This window comes from Xenopus tropicalis, chromosome 7, assembly GCF_000004195.4.
Source record: "Xenopus tropicalis strain Nigerian chromosome 7, UCB_Xtro_10.0, whole genome shotgun sequence".
In the NCBI taxonomy this organism is placed as follows: Eukaryota; Metazoa; Chordata; class Amphibia; order Anura; family Pipidae; genus Xenopus; species Xenopus tropicalis.
Genome location: NC_030683.2, coordinates 128,453,166 through 128,475,905, shown reverse-complemented (window position 1 = coordinate 128,475,905; position 22,740 = coordinate 128,453,166). Strand labels below are relative to the sequence as shown.

The window sequence follows — 22,740 nt, the reverse complement described above, 5'->3', positions numbered from 1 at the left end:
AGAATATAACTGTTGTGAGTTTTTGGGTAATTGCACCAGAAAGTATATGTAGGTGCCCTGACGAAATGTGCAAAGTACAGATGGAGCAAAACTGTCAGCTGGAGACCCACGACCCAGAGCTGGTTCCTCCAGAGTTTTCCCTCTCTTTTTTAAATCAACTGATTTCCCAAAAGCTGAATTAATATTTTTGGAATTCCTCAATTCTGTTATTATTTATCCCATGAATGTGCGGCACGGTGAAATATTGGCAAACTAGGGTTCATGGGAAATATGGATAAGAGTCGTTTCTTGTTGGAAAAATAAATATTTAAAAGATTTTCTTACAAAATTAGATCTAAATTTTTCAAAAAATTGCATTGAAACACTGATACATCAGCCCCGTAGATTACAAGGTTCTTAAATGTAATATTTTGATACCTGTCTTGGTAACTTTACTATATTACATCCATGGCTCTGATCTAGGTCTTAAACTACGTGGGGGGCTGTTCCCTATGGGCTAATGCAAAAAACCCCCATGATTCCTTCAAAGTTGACAATGTATTTTCTTCACTATCACAATTTAGAGTAGTGATTTGAATCTGGGATTAATAACTCAAAGCTCTCACTACTTCTGAGCTCCAAGACCCCATAGAACAGAATTGTGTTCAATGCTGAAATTTGTCGAACATATTCTGAGGAATTTCCCATTTCTTTTTCAGGACCATTAGTACAACTTCCTGGCACTACTGGTGAGTGACAAATACACTTTAAATGCATAACGACCAGCAGTAAAACCAACCCCCCCAAACATCTAGGAACTACTGGGTGTGAGGGAAAGGTAGGGGGTCATCAAGGAGGAAAAAGAAGGGAAAGTGTAAGTCTTTCCAGCAAGGACAGATAATAGTGCCAAGTATAGAAACAAGGTCAAAAGGCCCTGGCAGTGAGGAGGGTTGGGCTTATATAGGGCAGAGTCAACACTGATTGGCTGATTACACCAACCAATAAGGCTGTGGGGCTGGTATAAAGGAGATGCTCACATGCCAGAAGCTCTCCTGGCCCATTGGTTGGGAAGGAAGTTACAGGACCAAACCCCAACAGAGCTCTACACTGGGATGGGGACTATATCTGCCATTCACAATTTATATATATATATATATACATTTATAACTCAACATGTGGGAAATATGAAATTATTTTTTTAGATGTTATCAAGTAGTGTCTAGTGTTGGGGAATGCGTTTGAGTTTTTTGCTAATTTTGATTGTATGAAAATATAATTTTGGAGAAACGTGATAAGTTTGTGGCTATAGCTGTGTTTATGTGCAAAATAGGGCTGCCAGTTATCCAGGGGCCCCACGGCTTATAGTGGAAATTGCTAAAGGGCACAAAAGGGCACTGAGAAACATTAAAATAATATTTGGTGGGTTTAGATCTCCATTAATAAACCTGGTCCTCAGTCTAATCCATCTAAGTTTACTTATTCTTCTTGTTATGTTTAGATGAATGGATAGTGGAACTGGATTTGCCAACAGGACCTGCAAAGTATACAGGGAGTGAGTATGGATAACTTAAAAATTCAAAAAACAAAATATATAACAATTTTCTTTTTTTGGGATACTATTTCAAAGGCCCATCAGACATCTTCCTTTATAGGCTTTACAAAATCTATAAAAAAAAAATACATTTATATTGGTTTGAACTTGAACTTGAAGGAAAAGTAGGCCAACACTGTGGCTCTTGGGCCCTTAGAGACCAGGAATGAAGGGAGAGGCACCCATGACTGACTTGGATGACTTTCCCAATTAAGCGCTAAATCTGACTCTCACTTGTTCCCTTACTGGTTCTGATAGGACAATGCAACATTCACATATTCTACATTTCAAAGAATGTTTTGATCCAGTTGGGTCTGTAAAGGAACAAGTACTTATCAATGCATCTGATGATTTCTGATGAAATTCATTTTCCCTTTCTTTTTCCGTAGAGCCCATCGCTCCAGTGCCAGGAAAAGAAGGTAAAAACCAACTGAAGAAACTATATACAAAACCCACACTACAAAAATAATTTTATATAGAATTAGTTCCCATGTACAAACTTGGGACTTCACTAATCCAGTACCAGCTGCTCTTCCCCTGCCGGCCATTCTGCCAGTCTGTACAGAGGCTTCAAGCTAATAACCCTGACAGTTCCCATATCTGTACCCCCCTACATACCCCTCCTAGTACTCACCAAACCACTCGTTACCCTTTTCTAACAATCTACTCCTCAACTCTTGCCTTACTAAGGCTTTACATACACCATATGCCACTGCCACAAGTACAATACTCAATACCACATCTCTCACTTATTCTTATTGTGCCCACTCTCTCCATTTAGGTTCCAATCTCTATTGAGCAGGGCCCCTTTACATGCTTCTATTATACAGGGCTGGGGAATGTGTTGACACTTTATAAATATGTATCAATAGATAATAATACTATAATCTGATACTTAGGAAAATGGACAATAGAAGCACATCATCCGGTGCAATTATCAACTGGCAAGTATCAATAATAATTTGTGCTTATTATTTACTTAATTGTACAGGAGATTGTTTCTTTATTTTCTTATTCTATGGGCTAAATGTTTCCCATATTATTTTCTTCTATATTATTTTATTTTGTTACAAATTAATCATACTGTATTTAGTGCTATCCTATCAAGTACTAGTGATATAGCCCTGACCTTAACCCTCCCTAACCCAAATCAAGCCCAACCTAGAACATTAATTTACTTGCGCTGACCCCCCAACAGAGGGGGCGTGGCTGGCACAACTATATAGATATAATGGCAGCAATCAGTTTCCAACTGATTTTTTTGAACAATTATATTTATATATACATATACAGGTATCAGGTAGCATTGAAGTCAATTAACAATATATTATTTTACGTGATAGAACCCCAAGATAACTTCTTACATTCTTACAGTATTCTTTATACTACAGACATTCCAAAAGCGCCATTAATAACTGATAGTATCACTAAGCACCTATTGTAATGATGTGTTTATTGTAGATGAGCAATTGCCCCAGTTTAGAAACCAATAAAATAAAACAGAATGTTAATTCCATTAGCACCAAGGGTTTGGCAGAAATTGTCTAATCATAGATCTTCAAGTAGATCATCAAACAAAATCAATGCAGTTGTCAAAATTCTATGCTGCATCGATTAACCATTTCCTATGTTAAATTTATTTTTAAATTTTTGAAATGTATTTATGGTAAACATTCCATGTAAGAAATAAAGGGCCAGATTCAATTCAATGAGATAAAGTTATCAACGTTTCGGTCACAATTTAGGACCTTTCTGAAGATCTTGAGAAAGGTCCTAAATTATGACCGAAACTTTGATTTTTGCCAATCAAAGAATAATTTGTTTTTTTCACCAAGACCTGTGAGTCCTCTGTTATATATATATATATATATATACATATATATATAAATGCTTTAAGAGCTATTATTTTATTTAACTTTGTGTTATTTTTTAGCACCTGTTTCAATGCCGGGCATGGAAGGTAATTCTACATTTTTTTTGGTTATTAAAGAATTTGTTTAGAAACTGATCTCTAGGGGCCGATTTACTAATCCACGAACGGATCGAAAGCGCCCGAATGCGTTTTTTGTAATGATCGGTATTTTGCGATTTTTTTCGTCGCAACTTTTTCGTAAATTGTCTCAACTTTTTCATAGCCATTACGACTTGCGCGAATTGTCGCGACTTTCCCGTAGCCGTCGCGAAAAAATTGGAAAGGTTTGCCCACCGTTTACTAGCGCTCAATAGGTAAAAGTCGCTACTATTCGCGCAAGTCGTAATGGCTACGAAAAAGTCGCGACAATTCGCGCAAGTTGTAATGGCTACGAAACAGTCACGACGGCGACGAAAAAAATCCGAAAAAGTCGCAAAATGTTCGTTTCCAATACGATTTTTTCCCATTCGGGATTCGGATTCGTGGATTAGTAAATCAGCCCCTTAGTCTGAAAGACTGGGACATGTTTCTGGGAGAATAGATTGTTTATTGGTTTTCAGTATAATCAAAAAGAAATGACATCAACACACTAATGGGCTTATTATCAATATGGCTTGACTTTGCCTGTGACAACACCCTTTGACTTCAATAGAAATGCGCAAGCTTTTACATGGTGAATTTTTACATTCAAGTTTTTGGGTTGTTTGCACTAATAAATACCAGACAATAGTGATGATCGAATCTGTCCCTTTTCGCTTCGCCATAAAATTCGCGAAACGGCAAGAAAATTCACGAAAAGCACTTGTAGCTTGATTTTTTTTTACCCTTGTCTATTTTTTGTCACCCGCGTCTATTTTTTTGTCGACCGTGCTTTTTTGATGAAACTGCGCCCTTTTTTGATGCAACTGCGCCAAATTTGATGTGCGACAAAAAAAATTACGCGCAACGATTTTTTCCGCAACACATTTTCACGGTTTCATGAAACTATTCACCAATGGAGAAATGCGGAAATTTGCTGCCTATCCATGCCTGGTGAAAACATTCGCTCATCACTACCAGACAATAAATACTAGGGATACTAGGGAATCCCGGATTCGGTTCAGGATTCGGCCAAATCCTGATTTTATTTTATGGATTCGGTTTCGGCCAAAACAGTGGTCCCGGCCGAACCAAATCCTAATTAACATAAATTAGCATATGCTGATTAGTATTCAGAAAAGGTGAAATAGTCAGGTGAAATTTTTTTTCACTGCGCGCGATCCTAATTACATATGTTAATTAGGATTCGGATTCACCCGAATACTTTAGAGCGGGTTCGGGGTTCGGTGTATCCCTAATAAATACCAGACAATGTTTCTCAAATTCAGGTTTTTTAAGCACAAAAAAACCCCTCAACCCTAGATAAATCACCCCCCCCCCCCAAATGTTAATAAAACCCTATTATCATTCCAGCATTGAGATGTCCCTAGTCGTACAACAAATAACATTCTGGATCAGTTATGCACTGGTTTTGAATATTATAAACCCACATAGGCTCCTATTTACAAACTATTTCAATAGAATAGAAATTTATCTATTAATAGTGATGAGCAAATTTTTTCGCCAGACATGGATTTGCAGCGAATTGTTTTGTGAAACTTTTGTGAAAATTTGGTGTAAAAAATGTTGCGATCGAGTCAAAAATGGGCGTGATCACCTAAAAATAGGGCGTGGTCACGTAAAAAAAAAAAATTAGACTTGGTCATGTGAAAAACCTGCGGGCAACAAAAAAATTGTGCGACATGTATTTCACGAATTTTCTTGCTTTTTTCACAAATTTAATGGCAAAACGGGACAGATTCGCTCATCACTATCTATTAATAAATCATCTAAAAACTACTGGATGCAGTTTTCAATATTGTATTGCAAATTCTATTGACGTCATTCAGAATTTTCAATATTTTTGAAATATATTTAAAAATGATTTAAATATACGAGTAAATTTAAAAAGTAAGAAACATCTTTTATTTCAAGAAAAACACATAAAATCTTGAGAGCGAAGACAAGAAACTATAATACTATTAATACTATAAACTATAAAGAGAATTTTTTTGAGAAACGTTAATTGTGTTTTCAAAATGTTACAAGCTATTATTTCAAATAACTGTGTGTTGTTTCCATAGCACCGGTTTTCCAGCTTCCTGGCATGACAGGTAATTTCAGTTATTACTTTGGTAACTGACAAGTAGTGATGAGTAAATTTTTTCACCAGGCATGGATTTGCAGCGAATTTCCGCATTTTAGTGAATTGTTTCACGAAACTTCCATGAAAATTCACTGCAAAACAATTAGGGGCACATTCATTAAAGTATGAATCCAAATCATGAAATCCGATAATTTCTGTTGATTGCAAAAGTCACAAAAATTCCGTTCATTGGATACGAGGATTTCGTACTTAGAAAGTTCAGAAATTTTCGTATTGAAGCGATCGTTTGCGAATGGCGATCCAATAGTAACGAAATGTTCGAATTTTTGAATGAATCCAAAACTTTAGCACTCGTTGCAACAAATGCGATTTTGTCGCACAAATTGTCGCAAAGTATGAAAAAGTGATTACCGTAAATATTGCAGAAAATACGCGAAAGTTGTAAACTTTAGAAAAAAAACAAATTTTCTTAATCAGGCATGGATTTGATGTCAATTTACGCATTTTGCCATTGGTGAATTGTTTCACAAAACTTTGTGAAAATTAGCCAGAAAACAACTAGGGGCACATTCATTAAAGTACGAATCCGAATCCCGAAATCCGATAATTTCCGTTGATTGCAAAAATCACGAAAATTCCATTCGTTGGAATATGAAGATTTTGTACTTATGATCCGAAAATTCAGAAATTTCCGTATTGAAACGATCATTTGTAAATGGCGATCCGATAGGCATGAAATTTTCGAATATTTGAATGAACCCGAAACTTTCATACTTGTTGCGACAAATGCAATTTTGTCGCACAAATTGTCCCAAAGTAGGAAAAAGTCGCACAAATTAACGAAAATATCGCAGACAATACGGAAAAGTTGGAAACTTTAGAAAAAATACGAATTTTTGTAATCGGATCTGACGAACTTTAATGAATGTGTCTCACGTCAAAAAAAGCCACGAAATTTCCAACGTTTCTATGACTCTTCAGTTATATATGGATAATTGTTAATCTGACAAAATAGGCTGATACTGTATAAGGGCAAATGTTTAAAATCGCAATATGTGGACAATTGTTTGAGATTCTAAGTTAAAATAGAAGTTACAATAGGGACCACTTGGCCAAATGTGACACTTTGCAGTTAATATTTCATTAATAATTTTTTCATGATTTTATTTGAATTCTAGGACGATGGATAATTCTACAAGGGCAAGGACCCCCAACAGAGCAAAAAGTCTACGAAGGAAGTATGTTCACAGAATATAACTGTTGTGAATTTTTTGATTGTAAAGATTGTAATTGCATCAGAAAGTATATGTAGGTGCCCTAAGAAAATGTGCAAAGTACAGATGGAGCAAAACTGTCAGCTGGAGACCCACGACCCAGAACTGGTTCCTCCAGAGTTTTCTCTCTCTCTATTCAATCAACTGCTTTCCCAAAAGCTGAATTAATATTTTTGGAATTCAAAAAATTCTGTTATTATTTATCCCGTGAATGTGCGTGCCGCACATTCACGGGATAAATAATAACAGAATTTTTTGAATTCCAAAAATATTAATTCAGCTTTTGGGTGACATATTGGCAAACTACAGTTCATGGGAAATATGGATAGGAGAGCTATGGAGAACCATAATTTGAACCGAGACAGTAAAAACATTTTTCTAGAAAAATAAATATTTCAAAGATTTTATAAGAAAAAATAGATCCCCTAAATTGACTTTCCTTGTTTTCAAAAAATTGCATTGGAACGCTGATACATCAGCCCCGTAGAATACAAGGTTCTTGAATGTAATATTTTGATACCTGACTTTTTAATAAGAAAATGACACATATATGGTGATATTTGAATTTGTGGCACTGGTTTTGAAGGAATAGCACATGCATTTGATTGGATGATCTTCAAAGGTCTTAAGTGAGATTATAAAAAATTGGTACTTAAAAAACCTGCATATTTTTATCTAATCTATTCAGTCACCAACTGATGGGTTTGGTTTGGAAATTGTGAGACTACAAAACCATGGCACTTGCACTTTGTTGAATTGAATTGTTTTTTAGAAAAGGTTTTTTTTAAGTGACAGTACCTGTACTTGATCCCAACTAAGATATAATTACCCCTTATTGGGGGCAGAACAGCCCTATTGGGTTTATTTCATGGTTAAATGATTCCCTTTTCTCTGTAATAATAAAACAGTACCTGTACTTGATCCCAACTAAGATATAATTACCCCTTATTGGGGGCAGAACAGCCCTATTGGGTTTATTTAATGGTTAAATGATTCCCTTTTCTCTGTAATAATAAAACAGTACCTGTACTTGATCCCAACTAAGATATAATTACCCCTTATTGGGGACAGAACAGCCCTATTGGGTTTATTTCATGGTTAAATGATTCCCTTTTCTCTGTAATAATAAAACAGTACCTGTACTTGATCCCAACTAAGATATAATTACCCCTTATTGGGGGCAGAAGAGCCCTATTGGGTTTATTTAATGGTTAAATGATTCCCTTTTCTCTGTAATAATAAAACAGTACCTGTACTTGATCCCAACTAAGATATAATTACCCCTTATTGGGGCAGAAGAGCCCTATTGGGTTTATTTAATGGTTAAATGATTCCCTTTTCTCTGTAATAATAAAACAGTAGCTGTACTTGATCCCAACTAAGATACAATTACCCCTTATTGGGGCAGAACAGCCCTATTGGGTTTATTTAATGGTTAAATGATTCCCTTTTCTCTGTAATAATAAAACAGTAGCTGTACTTGATCCCAACTAAGATACAATTACCCCTTATTGGGGCAGAACAGCCCTATTGGGTTTATTTAATGGTTAAATGATTCCCTTTTCTCTGTAATAATAAAACAGTACCTGTACTTGATCCCAACTAAGATATAATTACCCCTTATTGGGGCAGAACAGCCCTATTGGGTTTATTTAATGGTTAAATGATTCCCTTTTCTCTGTAATAATAAAACAGTACCTGTACTTGATCCCAACTAAGATATAATTACCCCTTATTGGGGGCAGAAGAGCCCTATTGGGTTTATTTAATGGTTAAATGATTCCCTTTTCTCTGTAATAATAAAACAGTACCTGTACTTGATCCCAACTAAGATACAATTACCCCTTATTGGGGCAGAACAGCCCTATTGGGTTTATTTAATGGTTAAATGATTCCCTTTTCTCTGTAATAATAAAACAGTACCTGTACTTGATCCCAACTAAGATATAATTACCCCTTATTGGGGGCAAAACGATCCTATTGGGTTTATTTAATGGTTAAATGATTCCCTTTTCTCTGTAATAATAAAACAGTACCTGTACTTGATCCCAACTAAGATATACTTACCCCTTATTGGATACAAAACAATCCTGTTGGGTTTAATTAACGTTGTATTGATTTTTTTAGTAGACTTAAGGAATTGAGATCCAAATTACGAAAAGACCCCTTATCCAGAATACCCTTGGTTCCGAGCATTCTGGATAATGGATCTAATATTTAAAATTTTATACCCCCAAGAAAACACTACTTTTGGAGAAAATTTATTGGATAAGAGAATTGCTTCTTTCCCCATTCCCCTTTTCCTGTAATAAGTTAATTCAAAGCTCTCACTACTTCTGAGCTCCAAGACCCAATAGAACAGAATTGTGTTCAATGCTGAAATTTGTCGAACATATTCTGAGGAATTTCCCATTTCTTTTTCAGGACCATTAGTACAACTTCCTGGCACTACTGGTGAGTGACAAATACACTTTAAATGCACTTTAAACGGCCAGCAGTAAAACCAACCCTCCCAAACATCTAGGGACTACTGGGTGTGAGGGAAAGGTAGGCATCATCAAGGAGGAAAAGGAAGGGAAAGTGTGAGTCTTTCCGGCAAGGACCCATAATAGTGCCAAGTACAGAAACAGGGTGAAAAGGCCCTGGCATTTAGGAGGGTTGGGCTTATATAGGGCAGAGTCAAAGCTGATTGGCTGATTCCACCAACCAATAAGGCTGTGGTGGTGGTAAAAAGGAGAATAAGCCACAAAATAGGCCCCAAGGCTTAGAGTTTAGAGAATGAATTGCTAAAGGGCACAGAAGGGCACTGAGAAACATTACAATAATATTTGGTGGGTTTAGATCTCTTTTAATGAACCTGGTCCTCAGTCTATTCCATCTAAGTTTACTTATTCTTCTTGTTATGTTTAGATGAATGGATAGTGGAACTGGATTTGCCAACAGGACCTGCAAAGTATACAGGGAGTGAGTATGGATACATTTATATTGGTTTGAACTTCCCCAGGGAAAGTAGGCCAACAATGTGGCTCTTGGGCCCTTAGAGACCAGGAATGAAGGGAGAGGCACCCATGACTGACTTGGATGACTTTCCTAATTAAGCGCTAAATCTGACTCTCACTTGTTCCCTCACTGATTCTGATAGGACGATGCAACTTTCAGAGATTCTACAAGAGTTCAGTTTGGTTAAGGAACAAGTACTTATCAATGCGTCTGATGATTTTTTATAAATGTATTTTCTCTTTCTTTTCCATAGAGCCCATCGCTCCAGTGCCAGGAAAAGAAGGTATAAACCAACCGAAGAAACTACATACAAAACCCACGCTACAAAAATCATTTTATAAAGAATTTTGTTTCACTAATCCAGTACCAACTGCTCTTCCCCTGCCGGCCATTTTGCCAGTCTGTACAGAGGCTTCAAGCTAATATCCCTGACAGTTCCCATATCTGTACCCCCCTACATACCCCTCCTAGTACTCACCAAACCACTTGTTACCCTTTTCTAACAATCTACTCCTCAACTCTTGCCTTACTAATGCTTTACATACACCATATGCCACTGCCACAAGTGCAATACTCAATACCACATCTCTCACTTATTCTTATTGTGCCCACTCTCTCCATTTAGGTTCCAATCTCTATTGAGCAGGGCCCCTTTACATGCTTCTATTATACAGGGCTGTGGAATATGTTGATGTGTTATTAATATGTATCATCAATAGATAATAATACTATAATCTGATACTTAGGAAAATGGACAATTGAAGCACATCATCCGGTGCAATTATCAACTGGCAAGTATCAATAATAATAATAAGTGCAAAATAATCAAGATCATATGGTACAGCAAATGTATTGGAAGGTTCAATGCAGAGTAAGCAAAGATGCACCACTGTGGAGGGTAGCCTGGGAAGAAAAGAATGTCCTTAGTGTTTCTACCTAAAGTGGCCCGGATCCCATACATGTAGAATAAATCTAAGCCTGACACCCCTACTATTGCAGTCCCTACACTAAGGCAGCAGAGCCTGTTGAGGAGAAACTTCCTGCAATCTCTCCTGGTTGGAGCCAAGAAGCTGCTCTTGCTAGCTATAACTAATCTGACTCATTTTCCTAGAAAGTGATATAACAAGAAATGACCTGCTCTAAATAATCCTCATTCATGGGGTCCCTGCTCCCCATGATGATGGGTTTCTCGAGGGCTGAACACTTCCTAGAGCTTCCTGGAGCACATCTACACAGATCAACTGCTGAAGGCCAAGAAGAAAGATCCCTAACCAATGTCTAAAGTGTGGCAGGAAGTGATCATAACCTATGGGCCAATAATATACTGTAGAAATATGTAAATAGGAAAATAGAGACATAGGCTTCTGCCTGGTAACAGGGGAAGTAGGAAGTGTAGGTTTAAAGCCAAAGGAGATCGTTAATCCTATAGGTCCCTACACTCATTTCTGTAATCTCAAACTCCATCATAATATATTTATCATAAATATTTTATGATAACTCCTTTGAACCCAAAATAAATTTTAAACATTATCATCCTATCACACAATAGTTAACACGAAGAAGATTCCACTATTAAGTTTTCACCTTTCATTATTGTGCTTTGCAGGAATGGGGACTCCACAGGTATCAATAAAATATGAAGAAGGTAAGTACCCCAAATATTGCCCTTTTATATCCTTTCCCTTGAGCCGCCATTTTGTGATGGGCTGTGTGCTCCCTCAGAGATCAGCTGACAGGAAGTGATGCAGCTCTAACTGTAACAGGAAGTAGTGTGGGAGCAAAGGGCAGAACTCTGCCCATTCATTGGCTGATGGGGCCTAGCATGTATGTGTGCCTTGGCTTGTTTGTGTGCACTGTGACTCCTATGATCCCAGGGGGCGGCCCTTAGTATTTAAAGTGTGATTGTTAAAAGCACCCATGGATTTTCCCATGTAGAAAAAATGTGATAATAAAAAAAACGTCAAATAACTTGATTGAATTCAATGCATTCAAGAATTTTAACAAATAAAAAAAATGAAATAATAGGAAAAGTTGCAATCTAGTTTTATTGTGATTATTTACAATGATTTGCTACAAGACAATTTTTAATAAATATGGCCCATAGTCATATACCATGTTTTATATGGTAGGATTTTCTCTCTCGCTCTCAAATTATACATTTAATTTTTGTCATTTGGATGGCAGATTAGCTGTATAAGGCATTTAAGTCATTTATATTTGTGATCTTTTTTAGTACCCCTTGGACCAGAGTCAGCTACAGAAGGTAAATACACTAAAATTAGACATATTAATAAATAATTTCAAATCATTAATAATGCTGTAAGCAATTCACAATCAGGCCAAGGCCATTTTAGCATTTATATTAAAGAAAAACTTCCAGTAGGTATCAGAATAGCACTCAATAGTCCGGCTTGGGACTCCTCCAGTTACATGGGAGTAGGAGAAACAATAGGTTAGCTGAAAGCAGTTCTAATGTGTAGCGCTGGCTGAAAGCTCAGACTCAGGCACAATGCACTGAGATGGCGCCTACACACCAATATTACAGCTACAAATACATTTGTTGGTTCAAGAATACAATTTTAAATGGCAGAGTAATATACTGGAAATGTAAACAGTGTAATGTAGTAATAAAAACTATTCCATAAAAATCATGACAGGATCCCTTCAAGGAGATTTGTTTTCTTCTGATTTTAAACAGAGTTCTATTCAATTCTCACTGAGGACAATGTCATTTTATATCTGTCTCTTACCTTTGTTTTAGATGTTGTTTTAGGTGAAGTCCTTAACACATTTTTGTGTTGCATTTAGGTGATATCTATGTGGAAGAGCCTGAAGGTATTTCATACAATTTAATAGGCTGGTTTATACATTCTTTAAGCAAATAAACACAAGGGATTCTGGGAACTAATACCAAAGATCATTTACATGGGTTTATCCTATAGGCTCACCCATTGGGTATTTAAAGCAGAAGGCGGGATAATAGCTGATCAGATTCCCAACTACAGACTGGTTTCGCCCTTCTTGGGGCTCATCAGTGTAGTGCAGGGTTTTCTGATCAACTTAGGGAGAGTCACCGTGTGGATTCACAAACAAATCACTAGGGTTGAGGAGACTGCCTCATACAGATACAAATAAACAAAAGGAATTATGGGAATGAATTTTAATAAGAAATTCGGTCCATGGCGTTGATTGATGTAGAGAGGGATAGGCCTAATGCCATTCTGTTCTGGCTACTGGCCCTGTACACATGGGGTATATGGCATGAGTTCATCACACCAAACTTTAATGAACAAACTGATCATTTAGGATCCTACTAATCCGCTAATAATGAGTCTACAAAACAATAATTAGTATGTAAGAGGTGATCAAGATCTAAAGAAGAATTTATCAGGACAAAGCAAAGAGTCAACAAATCTACATGGGCCAGATTCACTTATGGTCAATGATTTATCCTATGTAATGTTGAATATTAAGGTTAAATGAAAAAATATTGACCAATTTACTAATGAAAAGGCAAAATTTTATATGTTTAGTGCTAATTACATAATAAGTGTTTATTAGGGGTCAGTTACCAGAATTCTGGACAGAAGTGCAAGGGCACTAAGGGGCATAAAATGTGCTCCCTATCTTGGGCTTCTGAAAGACGTGAGGGAACAGTTGGGGATAGGAAGAGGGTTGCCTATGTGCCTCTCACCCTACATCCCTCAGGAATACAGGGCTGGTGAAGAAACTGAGAAAGGACTGGCAGAACAGACTTAGCAGGGGGTACAAGAGAAGGTCCACTTGTTTGCCAGGTCACAAAACATACCAGCTGGATCATGTGAGGGTCCTGCCAAGACCCATTGGATGTGGACAACAGAAAGGCACTCCCTTGGTGTGGCCTAGTGATGGAAGAGTATACCAGTAGGATCTGTGGGCAGGTTCATGTCCCAAAATGGGGTTGGTGGTGTGGTTCAGACATATGATGGGTCCAGCTTTTGGTATTCGTAGACCTACCACCTTGACATTACCTTTGCTGTCATCTTTTGGAGAGGCCTCCCTGTTGTGTGATATCAATGGAAGGCCCCACCCTCTTTGTAGTATCACCAGCAAGTTGGATTAGCTAGGGGTGTGTTAGGGTAAGGGTTGGGTGCAGGTCATCGCTAGTGTGGAACAGATATTGTCATTTTTGATGACTAATTACCTAAATTAACTTAAATCTCGTTGTTGCATCCCAACTGATGACAAGGGGAAGGGGAGGATCAGAAAGGCAAACAATTAAAAACACACACACAATTGGTAATTGTCTTAGAATATTATGGTCTGCCCCACGGAGCAAGTTCTACGTTTCCCATCTATATGAACTTGCATGTAAATGAATATAAACCGCTTTCTAATGGATCTTTGATTATTTTCATTTGCCAATGAATACTGATACGGTTTGTTTAGCCTTTATGTACACCATTCTCTTGTACCACAAAGGGAAACTCATTCCTATTTTTTATGATTGTGTTTAGAAGTAGAGCAACCAACTGAAATGGTGTTTGAATGGGGTAAGTCAACTTTTTGGATGCCTGGATTTTCACACCGATGCCTAACTTATCATTACTATCTAAAGGTGGCCATACACGTAGCAATTCCATTCTCCAAGATCATTCAATCCCACACTGACGTTGAGGGCTGAAGGTAGAAGGTAGATGTGGAGGTAGGAACAATAGGAATTCTACCTCCACCTGCCGATTCAGCCCTGAATGCAGATTTTGTTTAAGCCAGCCAATCATTGAGACGACCGATATCTGCAGCCTATGCAATATTGGTCATCTCGTTGATCCACCATATATGCACTGAATATCGTACAAACCGAGGTATTGTATGATATCATCGGAGCATGTATGGCCAGCTTAAGTTTCCTGCTATTGAACCAATTGAAATCCTACCATTCTTTTCCTTTTGTATACATTTTTGTTTAGTCAGGTTTAGTGGGTCACATACCTACCCATTCCATCAGCAGAATATATTTAGGGGTAATTTCCTATACGTGGCTAAAGGGACATTCTCTGGTTTCCTCCTCTTCAGTGTACATGCTCAGATTGTGCTGTGGGCGGGCAAAGGTTGGGTCACATTGATGGGGGTGCTTGCGCTGTCACCCCCAGGTCAACACAGCATATTAAGGGGCAATTCTGAGTGGGAGTGGAAGTGGTTTACTTTTCCTTTTAGTTTGAACTAGACCCTGATGAATCATTTCTCTTGACTGTGTTGTTCCACAGGCCCATTTGATGTTACGTCCCACGGTAAAGACTTTGCCACCGTGTTCCTGCAGAACCACAAACCCGACGAGAAGTCAAAACTTGAGCTTTTCCTCACCGCCACCCATGGCTCTACCTCAGTATCTGTCAAGATCAGCAACTCTGATTTCAGGAAAGAACTGAGGTTGAAAAAAGGAGAAACAATGACCGTGCCTATTTCAGAAAAAATGGAGATGCAGGGTTCCAGAGCGTTCCAAAGTGCCGTAATCATTAAGGCAGATAAAGACATTACGGTGGTCTCCCGAAACTCGAAGTATGCCAGTATTGATACCGCTCTCATTTACCCAAACCGCCGTCTAGGAACTGAATATTATCTCATTACCCCTTCATGGGGTCCTCCTGAATCTTTGAAAGAGTTTGCTCTGGTGTCTTTAGAAACACCCACAACCATTAACATTGACCTAAATGGAGCTATACGTTTCCAAGACAGAGATTATCCAAAAGGCAGCAGACTAACCCTAAACCTCAATCCTTTCCAAGCGGTGCAGATACAGAGTACCGATGACCTCTCAGGTACCAGAGTAACTTCTCAGACTCCCATAGCCGTCCTATGTGGACACACGTGCTCGGCGAAAAATGCAGAATGTGACCATATCTATGAACAATTGCTACCGGTTAACAGCTGGGGAAGGACCTTTTTCATCCCAGGCGTTTCATTCCAGTCTAAAACCGATATTGTATTTGTTGGAGCTTACCAGGATACGGTGATTGATTACCAGTCGGGACCAATCCGTGAGAAGAAAAACGTCGGTGCCGGAGAAGTGATTCAATTCGAAACATCACAAACGTCTCCCCTATCTCTTAGTGCCAATAATAACATTCAGGTCTTCTATTTTGGAACCGGAGGGGTAACAGAAAAGTCCAATTTCGGCACGTTCTTCACCGGCGTTCCTTCCACGGAATCATTTGGTCTGGAATATGAAGTTGTCGCCCAAGATAAATTTAAAGTTAACCTGGCCGTAATTATTTGCAAAACATCTTCTCAAGAACAACTGACGTCGGATGAAAACGCTTTGGACAGCGTGAACTGGAAAACGTTCCCCGGGTCGGAGTACTCCTGGGGAGAACTGAACTATGGCAGAGGCTTTAGTTCCCATATGATTAAACATCCTACAATCCCATTTGGTGTCTTAAGCGTTGGACACTCTCCAAGCACTGCCTATGGATCACTGGCACCTTGCATACGTGGTAAACACAATTTTTTGTTCATTTTTGTTTTTTCTTGAAAAAATTATAGTCTATAATTTGAAATATCAAACTATTAATCTATCTACTCTATCTAATCTACATCTATCTTTCTTTCTACTCTATCTATCTATCTTTCTATCTATATCATCTGATATCTTCAGTTTTTCTTTATGCTCAGAAGAACTCTATATCTTTCCTAGTTCCTCACTTGTGTTCTGTGTTCTTATGATTACTGGTCTACCTGGCCTCCCCGAACCAATAACTGCCTGAGATCAGACTATTAGGGGCAAATATCCCAAATATTGAATACTGGGGAATCAGGGTAATAATTGGTATCAGTCTTTTCTAATTATATCAGGACAGGAAAAAATCCTTAGTCAGGAGAATGGGTGAAAGACCCAACAAGTGGGAGTTAAGAATTTGAACATTTTTTTGGTTCCAGCTATGTTTGCCCCAGCTCTGAAAAAATATAGTGAAACATGACTGCAGTTACCCTTAGCAACCAATCAGATCTTCTCTTATTTTCTAACTTCTGCTAGTTTAAACAAGACTAAAGGCGGCCATACACGTTCAGATCCGCTCGCTTGGCGAGGTCAGCAAGCGAGGGGATCTTCTCCCGATATCCCCCACCTACGGGTGGGCGATATTGGGCTAATTCGGTCATTTAGCCCTGGGGCCAAACAATTGAATTATAAAGGGAGCAATGGGCGCAGTTGTTTCGGGGACCACATCAACGAGCCAATGCGGTCCTCGATACTACTAAATTTTTTAACCTGCCCGATCGATATCTGGCCAATTTCAGGCCAGATATCGGTCGGCCAGGCCCCTCGTTCCTGCCCCTACACGGGCTGGTAAGCTGCCGAATTGGTCAATGGGACCTATATCAGCAGCTACAATCGGCCCGTATATAGGGACCTTAACTGCTGATTGGTCGCTACTGGCAACTGCCCTAGTGCAATTCAGCAATGGTGCAAATGAATCAGCCCTACTTAGCAGTTGTAATCATTTACTAGGCCCCGTAATGTTCAATCTCAGTCCAAGTTGCCCTAATATGTTTCATCTTGTTATTCCAGGTCCTGCTGCTGTTGCTCCAGGTAATCAATTTGTTTATTATAACTGATTGCTGTGGATTATTGTAACCTGGATACTAGTCCTAGAAAAAAAACAGAAATGTAAACTCCTCAACGTTGACGTTTTTCAGTATAAAAATTGTTCATTAAAAAAAATAAATATATATATATAATTTAATTTACTAAATCGTTTTATTTTAGGAGAGTGGATCCTACAGAGGCGCCCAGGTCAACCAACAAGATTCAGAGGGAGTAAGTACATCTAATATACTTAATAATTTAGTGTTTTATATACATGTACGGGACCTGTTATGCTCAGGACCTGGGGGTTTAAGATAAGGGGTTTTTCTATCATTTGAATTACCATTCAAATTATGGAAAATTGTATTATGGTTTATTATTACAGAGAAAAGGGAATCTTTTAACCATGAAATAAACCCAATAGGGCTGTTCTGCCCCCAATAAGGGGTAATTATATCTTAGTTGGGATCAAGTACAGGTACTGTTTTATTATTACAGAGAAAAGGGAATCATTTAACCATTAAATAAACCCAATAGGGCTGTTCTGCCCCCAATAAGGGGTAATTATATCTTAGTTGGGATCAAGTACAGGTACTGTTTTATTATTACAGAGAAAAGGGAATCATTTAACCATTAAATAAACCCAATAGGGCTGTTCTGCCCCAATAAGGGGTAATTATATCTTAGTTGGGATCAAGTACAGGTACTGTTTTATTATTACAGAGAAAAGGGAATCATTTAACCATTAAATAAACCCAATAGGGCTGTTCTGCCCCAATAAGGGGTAATTATATCTTAGTTGGGATCAAGTACAGGTACTGTTTTATTATTACAGAGAAAAGGGAATCGTTTAACCATTAAATAAACCCGATAGGGCTGTTCTGCCCCAATAAGGGGTAATTATATCTTAGTTGGGATCAAGTACAGGTACTGTTTTATTATTACAGAGAAAAGGGAATCATTTAACCATTAAATAAACCCAACAGGGCTGTTCTGCCCCCAATAAGGGGTAATTATATCTTAGTTGGGATCAAGTACAGGTACTGTTTTATTATTACAGAGAAAAGGGAATCATTTAACCATGAAATAAACCCAATAGGGCTGTTCTGCCCCCAATAAGGGGTAATTATATCTTAGTTGGGATCAAGTACAGGTACTGTTTTGGATCTCAGTGGATCTCATACCTATATCTGACCATTGTTGAAGGCCAAAAGATTACAAGCAATGCTTTTATTATTTATTGTTGCTTACTGTATTTTACTTTATTTTCTATAGAACCTATATCTGAAATACCTGGAAGACAAGGTAATTTCACAATTTCACAGAAAAATTCCAAATGATACATTGTTTATATTAACAAATAATTAATACAACTAAAAAAAAACTTAATGAATAACTTTTATCCCTGGAGGATTCCCCATTTGATATTTGATAAATTCCATGTATTGATTATGAATAAATGCTGATTCCTATGTTTATTATGATTAGGACTGTGGATCATAGAAGTGACACTTCCAACAGGACCAAGGAAATACATAGGGAGTGAGTATACTTTATATATATCTTATGATATAAAGAAAAAAATGCTATTTATATATGATCAAAATAAATATTGTTTTTCCCTTTTCCCCCTATTTTAAGTATCTAATAATAACATTGGCTGGGAGGTAACCCTAGCTGCATTGTATAACAATATTTGGTTTGTCTTCATAATGAAACAGTACAGATTCACAATATACTAAAAAAAAAAGCTGTATAGTTTAATTAGTCCAGTGCAAAATAAATCTGTGTTCTAAGGGCAGTATTTTTATTCAACCCAATGAAATATATGTTTTTCAGGACCCGTGGCTTCAATACCAGGGACAACTGGTAAGTAAAACCCAACATAAGGGGCACGATAATGCTTAAATCATTCGTATGTACGAAAATTTCGAGTTTACATTCGAAAATCCCAAATTTTTCAAGGTGAAAGTATTGTTAAAACTCAGAACATTTGAGTTTAAATGGGTGTTTGTTTCCATAATTTTATTTTTCCCAAACAGGAAGTGCTCCAGCGGCCATTTTAGGAGCATTGGCGCTCATTCTTGGAAAACATGTGTTTAAGTTTTACTTGAAACTGAAAACAATGAGGGGATTAACTTCCCCATGAAGCTGGGTGAAACTGAAAACAATGAGGGGATTAACTTCCCCTTGAAGCTGGGTGAAACTGAAAACAATGAGGGAATTAACTTCCCCTTGAAGCTGGGTGAAACTGAAAACAATGAGGGGATTAGCTTCCCCTTGAAGCTGGGTGAAACTGAAAACAATGAGGGGATTAGCTTCCCCTTGAAACTGGGTGAAACTGAAAACAATGAGGGGATTAACCTCCCCTTGAAGCTGGGTGAAACTGAAAACAATGAGGGAATTAACTTCCCCTTGAAGCTGGGTGAAACTGAAAACAATGAGGGGATTAGCTTCCCCTTGAAGCTGGGTGAAACTGAAAACAATGAGGGGATTAACTTCCCCTTGAAACTGGGTGAAACTGAAAACAATGAGGAGATTAGCTTCCCCTTGAAACTGGGTGAAACTGAATACAATGAGAGGATTAACTTCCCCTTGAAGCTGGGTAAAACTGAATACAATGAGGGGATTAACTTCCCCTTGAAGCTGGGTGAAACTGAATACAATGAGGGGATTAACTTCCCCTTGAAGCTGGGTGAAACTGAAAACAATGAGGGAATTAACTTCCCCTTGAAGCTGGGTGAAACTGAAAACAATGAGGGGATTAGCTTCCCCTTGAAACTGGGTGAAACTGAAAACAATGAGGGGATTGGCTTCCCCATGAAGCTGGGTGAAACTGAAAACAATGAGGGAATTAACTTCCCCTTGAAGCTGGGTGAAACTGAAAACAATGAGGGGATTAGCTTCCCCTTGAAACTGGGTGAAACTGAAAACAATGAGGGAATTAACTTCCCCTTGAAGCTGGGTGAAACTGAATACAATGAGGGGATTAACTTCCCCTTGAAGCTGGGTGAAACTGAAAACAATGAGGGGATTAGCTTCCCCTTGAAACTGGGTGAAACTGAAAACAATGAGGGGATTGGCTTCCCCATGAAGCTGGGTAAAACTGAAAACAATGAGGGAATTAACTTCCCCTTGAAGCTGGGTGAAACTGAAAACAATGAGGGGATTAGCTTCCCCTTGAAACTGGGTGAAACTGAAAACAATGAGGGAATTAACTTCCCCTTGAAACTGGGTGAAACTGAATACAATGAGGGGATTAACTTCCCCTTGAAGCTGGGTGAAACTGAATACAATGAGGGGATTAACTTCCCCTTGAAACTGGGTGAAACTGAATACAATGAGGGGATTAACTTCCCCTTGAAACTGGGTGAAACTGAATACAATGAGGGGATTAACTTCCCCTTGAAACTGGGTGAAACTGAATACAATGAGGGGATTAACTTCCCATTGAAGTTGGGTGAAACTGAATACAATGAGGGAATTAACTTCCCCTTGAAGCTGGGTGAAACTGAATACAATGAGGGGATTAACTTCCCCTTCAAGCTGGGTGAACCTAAATATAATGAGGGGATTGACTTCCCCTTGAAGTTGGGTGAAACTGAATACAATGAGGGGATTGACTTCCCCTTGAAGCTGAGTGAAACTGAATACAATGAGGGGATTAACTACCCAAATTCCTTTTTTATTAACACATCCATACCCATTATAAAGGCATTTAAAAATACCAGCTGTCAATCACATATTGCCTGCCCCGCCTCTGTGCCTTATAAGGCACAGAGGCGGGGCACACAATTACTTTCACTTTCCATTTAGCACTCACCTTCCCACTCCCTCCTCACCATCTAATTCTGTAGTCAGTACATGGGCATCAGGTCCTCCATTCGGGCACATTCTGGTGATACAAAGCTTGCCTTAATAACAGTGACCACAAAATGGCGGCTGCCTGCTGGATGTGAGTGTGAATTCCTATACTGATGGAAACATGATTTAAATAATTTATATAGTGCAAGTGAAGTTTATTTTGCATGACAAACAGAATGGAAAAGGATCTGGAATTATTTCTTAGGGTAACGGGTCCCCTTTAAATTGCTGTCTTTCAACTACATGATTTTGGGGTTGTTTCTTACCCAGGGGACAATCTGTAGTTTGTATGTTATCCCCATGTTTCATCTCTGGTTTCCTCCAACACTCTGTGGAAAGTGATTTGATGAGCTGACGAACTTGATCCTTATGTGTGTTTGTGGGGGGAAGGGGGGAGTAAGGATTGAAGTTCTCTCGGGGCCACACCTCATCTGTCAATTAAAACTATAATACATTGCATTTTTCTGTCTAGAATGGATCATAGAAACCGAAGGGCCAACGGAACCAGTGCCATTTGAAGAAGGTTAGTATATTCTCTATATTTTTAATATATCTTTAAAAAAGAAAGTTTGTCATACACATGCTTATAGTCAACATAGACTGTTCTGTATTGACCCTCCCATTGTAAATTAGAAATCTAATTTTGTGTTATTCCTTTGCTTTAGAACCTGCACCTGTTGGAGGTAAAGTATATTAAATGTTCAATTAATTTACGGAAAACGGTAACCTACTAAAAAACCCACATATATTAGGAGGTTGATTTATGAAAATAGGTTCTAAATTGGATCATTACAGTTTCCAGTCAGTCTTGAGCTGGTTTCACCATTTGCGGATTGTTTTGTGAAACAGATGAAAAAATTTGCCGCGGAAAAATTCGCCACCAGACAAGATAATAGCCACGTGATGAAAGAATAGCCGCGGACGACAAAAGAATAGCTGCGGGTGACAAAAGAATAGCCACGCGACAAAAGAATAGCCACGCGACAAAAGAATAGCCGCGGGCGACACAAGAATAGCCGCGGGGGACAAAATAATAGCCGCGGGCGACAAAATAATAGCCGCACAACAAAAGAATAGCCGGGGGCGACGAAGTAATAGCCGCACGACAAAATAATAGCCGTGGGCGACAAAAGAATAGCCACGGGCGACAAAAGAATAGCCGCAGGCAACAAAAGAATCGCTGCAGGCGACGAAAGAATAGCCGCGGGTGACAAAAGAATAGCCGCGCAACAAAAGAATAGCAGTGGGCGACAAAGGAATAGCTGCGCGACAAAAGAATAGCTGTGGGCGACAAAAGAATAGCTGTGGGCGACAAAAGAATAGCCGCATTTCAAAAGAATAGCCGCTGGTGACAAAAGAATAGCTGCGGGC

At 38.4% G+C, this 22,740-nt stretch overlaps 2 protein-coding genes across 2 annotated transcripts in view; both read left to right on the top strand.

Annotated features, from left to right (window-relative positions):
- The window catches only part of LOC101735205, a 49,838-nt gene extending 39,092 nt beyond the window's left edge, over window positions 1-10,746 (top strand). Inside the window, exons 29-39 of the mRNA XM_031906582.1 lie at window positions 699-728; window positions 1,478-1,531; window positions 1,960-1,989; window positions 2,470-2,514; window positions 3,504-3,530; window positions 5,645-5,674; window positions 6,846-6,905; window positions 9,366-9,395; window positions 9,852-9,905; window positions 10,195-10,224; window positions 10,688-10,746. Coding sequence (XP_031762442.1) covers window positions 699-728; window positions 1,478-1,531; window positions 1,960-1,989; window positions 2,470-2,514; window positions 3,504-3,530; window positions 5,645-5,674; window positions 6,846-6,905; window positions 9,366-9,395; window positions 9,852-9,905; window positions 10,195-10,224; window positions 10,688-10,746 — 449 coding nt within the window. The remainder of the gene's footprint in view (window positions 1-698; window positions 729-1,477; window positions 1,532-1,959; window positions 1,990-2,469; window positions 2,515-3,503; window positions 3,531-5,644; window positions 5,675-6,845; window positions 6,906-9,365; window positions 9,396-9,851; window positions 9,906-10,194; window positions 10,225-10,687) is intronic.
- Window positions 10,747-11,549: 803 nt separating this feature from the next.
- The window catches only part of LOC116412020, a 388,305-nt gene continuing 377,114 nt past the window's right edge, over window positions 11,550-22,740 (top strand). The window contains exons 1-12 of the mRNA XM_031905216.1: window positions 11,550-11,586; window positions 12,175-12,204; window positions 12,750-12,776; window positions 14,438-14,473; window positions 15,188-16,414; window positions 17,488-17,508; window positions 17,686-17,736; window positions 18,781-18,810; window positions 18,994-19,047; window positions 19,345-19,374; window positions 21,842-21,892; window positions 22,035-22,052. Of these exons, the coding sequence (XP_031761076.1) occupies window positions 11,550-11,586; window positions 12,175-12,204; window positions 12,750-12,776; window positions 14,438-14,473; window positions 15,188-16,414; window positions 17,488-17,508; window positions 17,686-17,736; window positions 18,781-18,810; window positions 18,994-19,047; window positions 19,345-19,374; window positions 21,842-21,892; window positions 22,035-22,052 (1,612 nt within the window). The remainder of the gene's footprint in view (window positions 11,587-12,174; window positions 12,205-12,749; window positions 12,777-14,437; window positions 14,474-15,187; window positions 16,415-17,487; window positions 17,509-17,685; window positions 17,737-18,780; window positions 18,811-18,993; window positions 19,048-19,344; window positions 19,375-21,841; window positions 21,893-22,034; window positions 22,053-22,740) is intronic.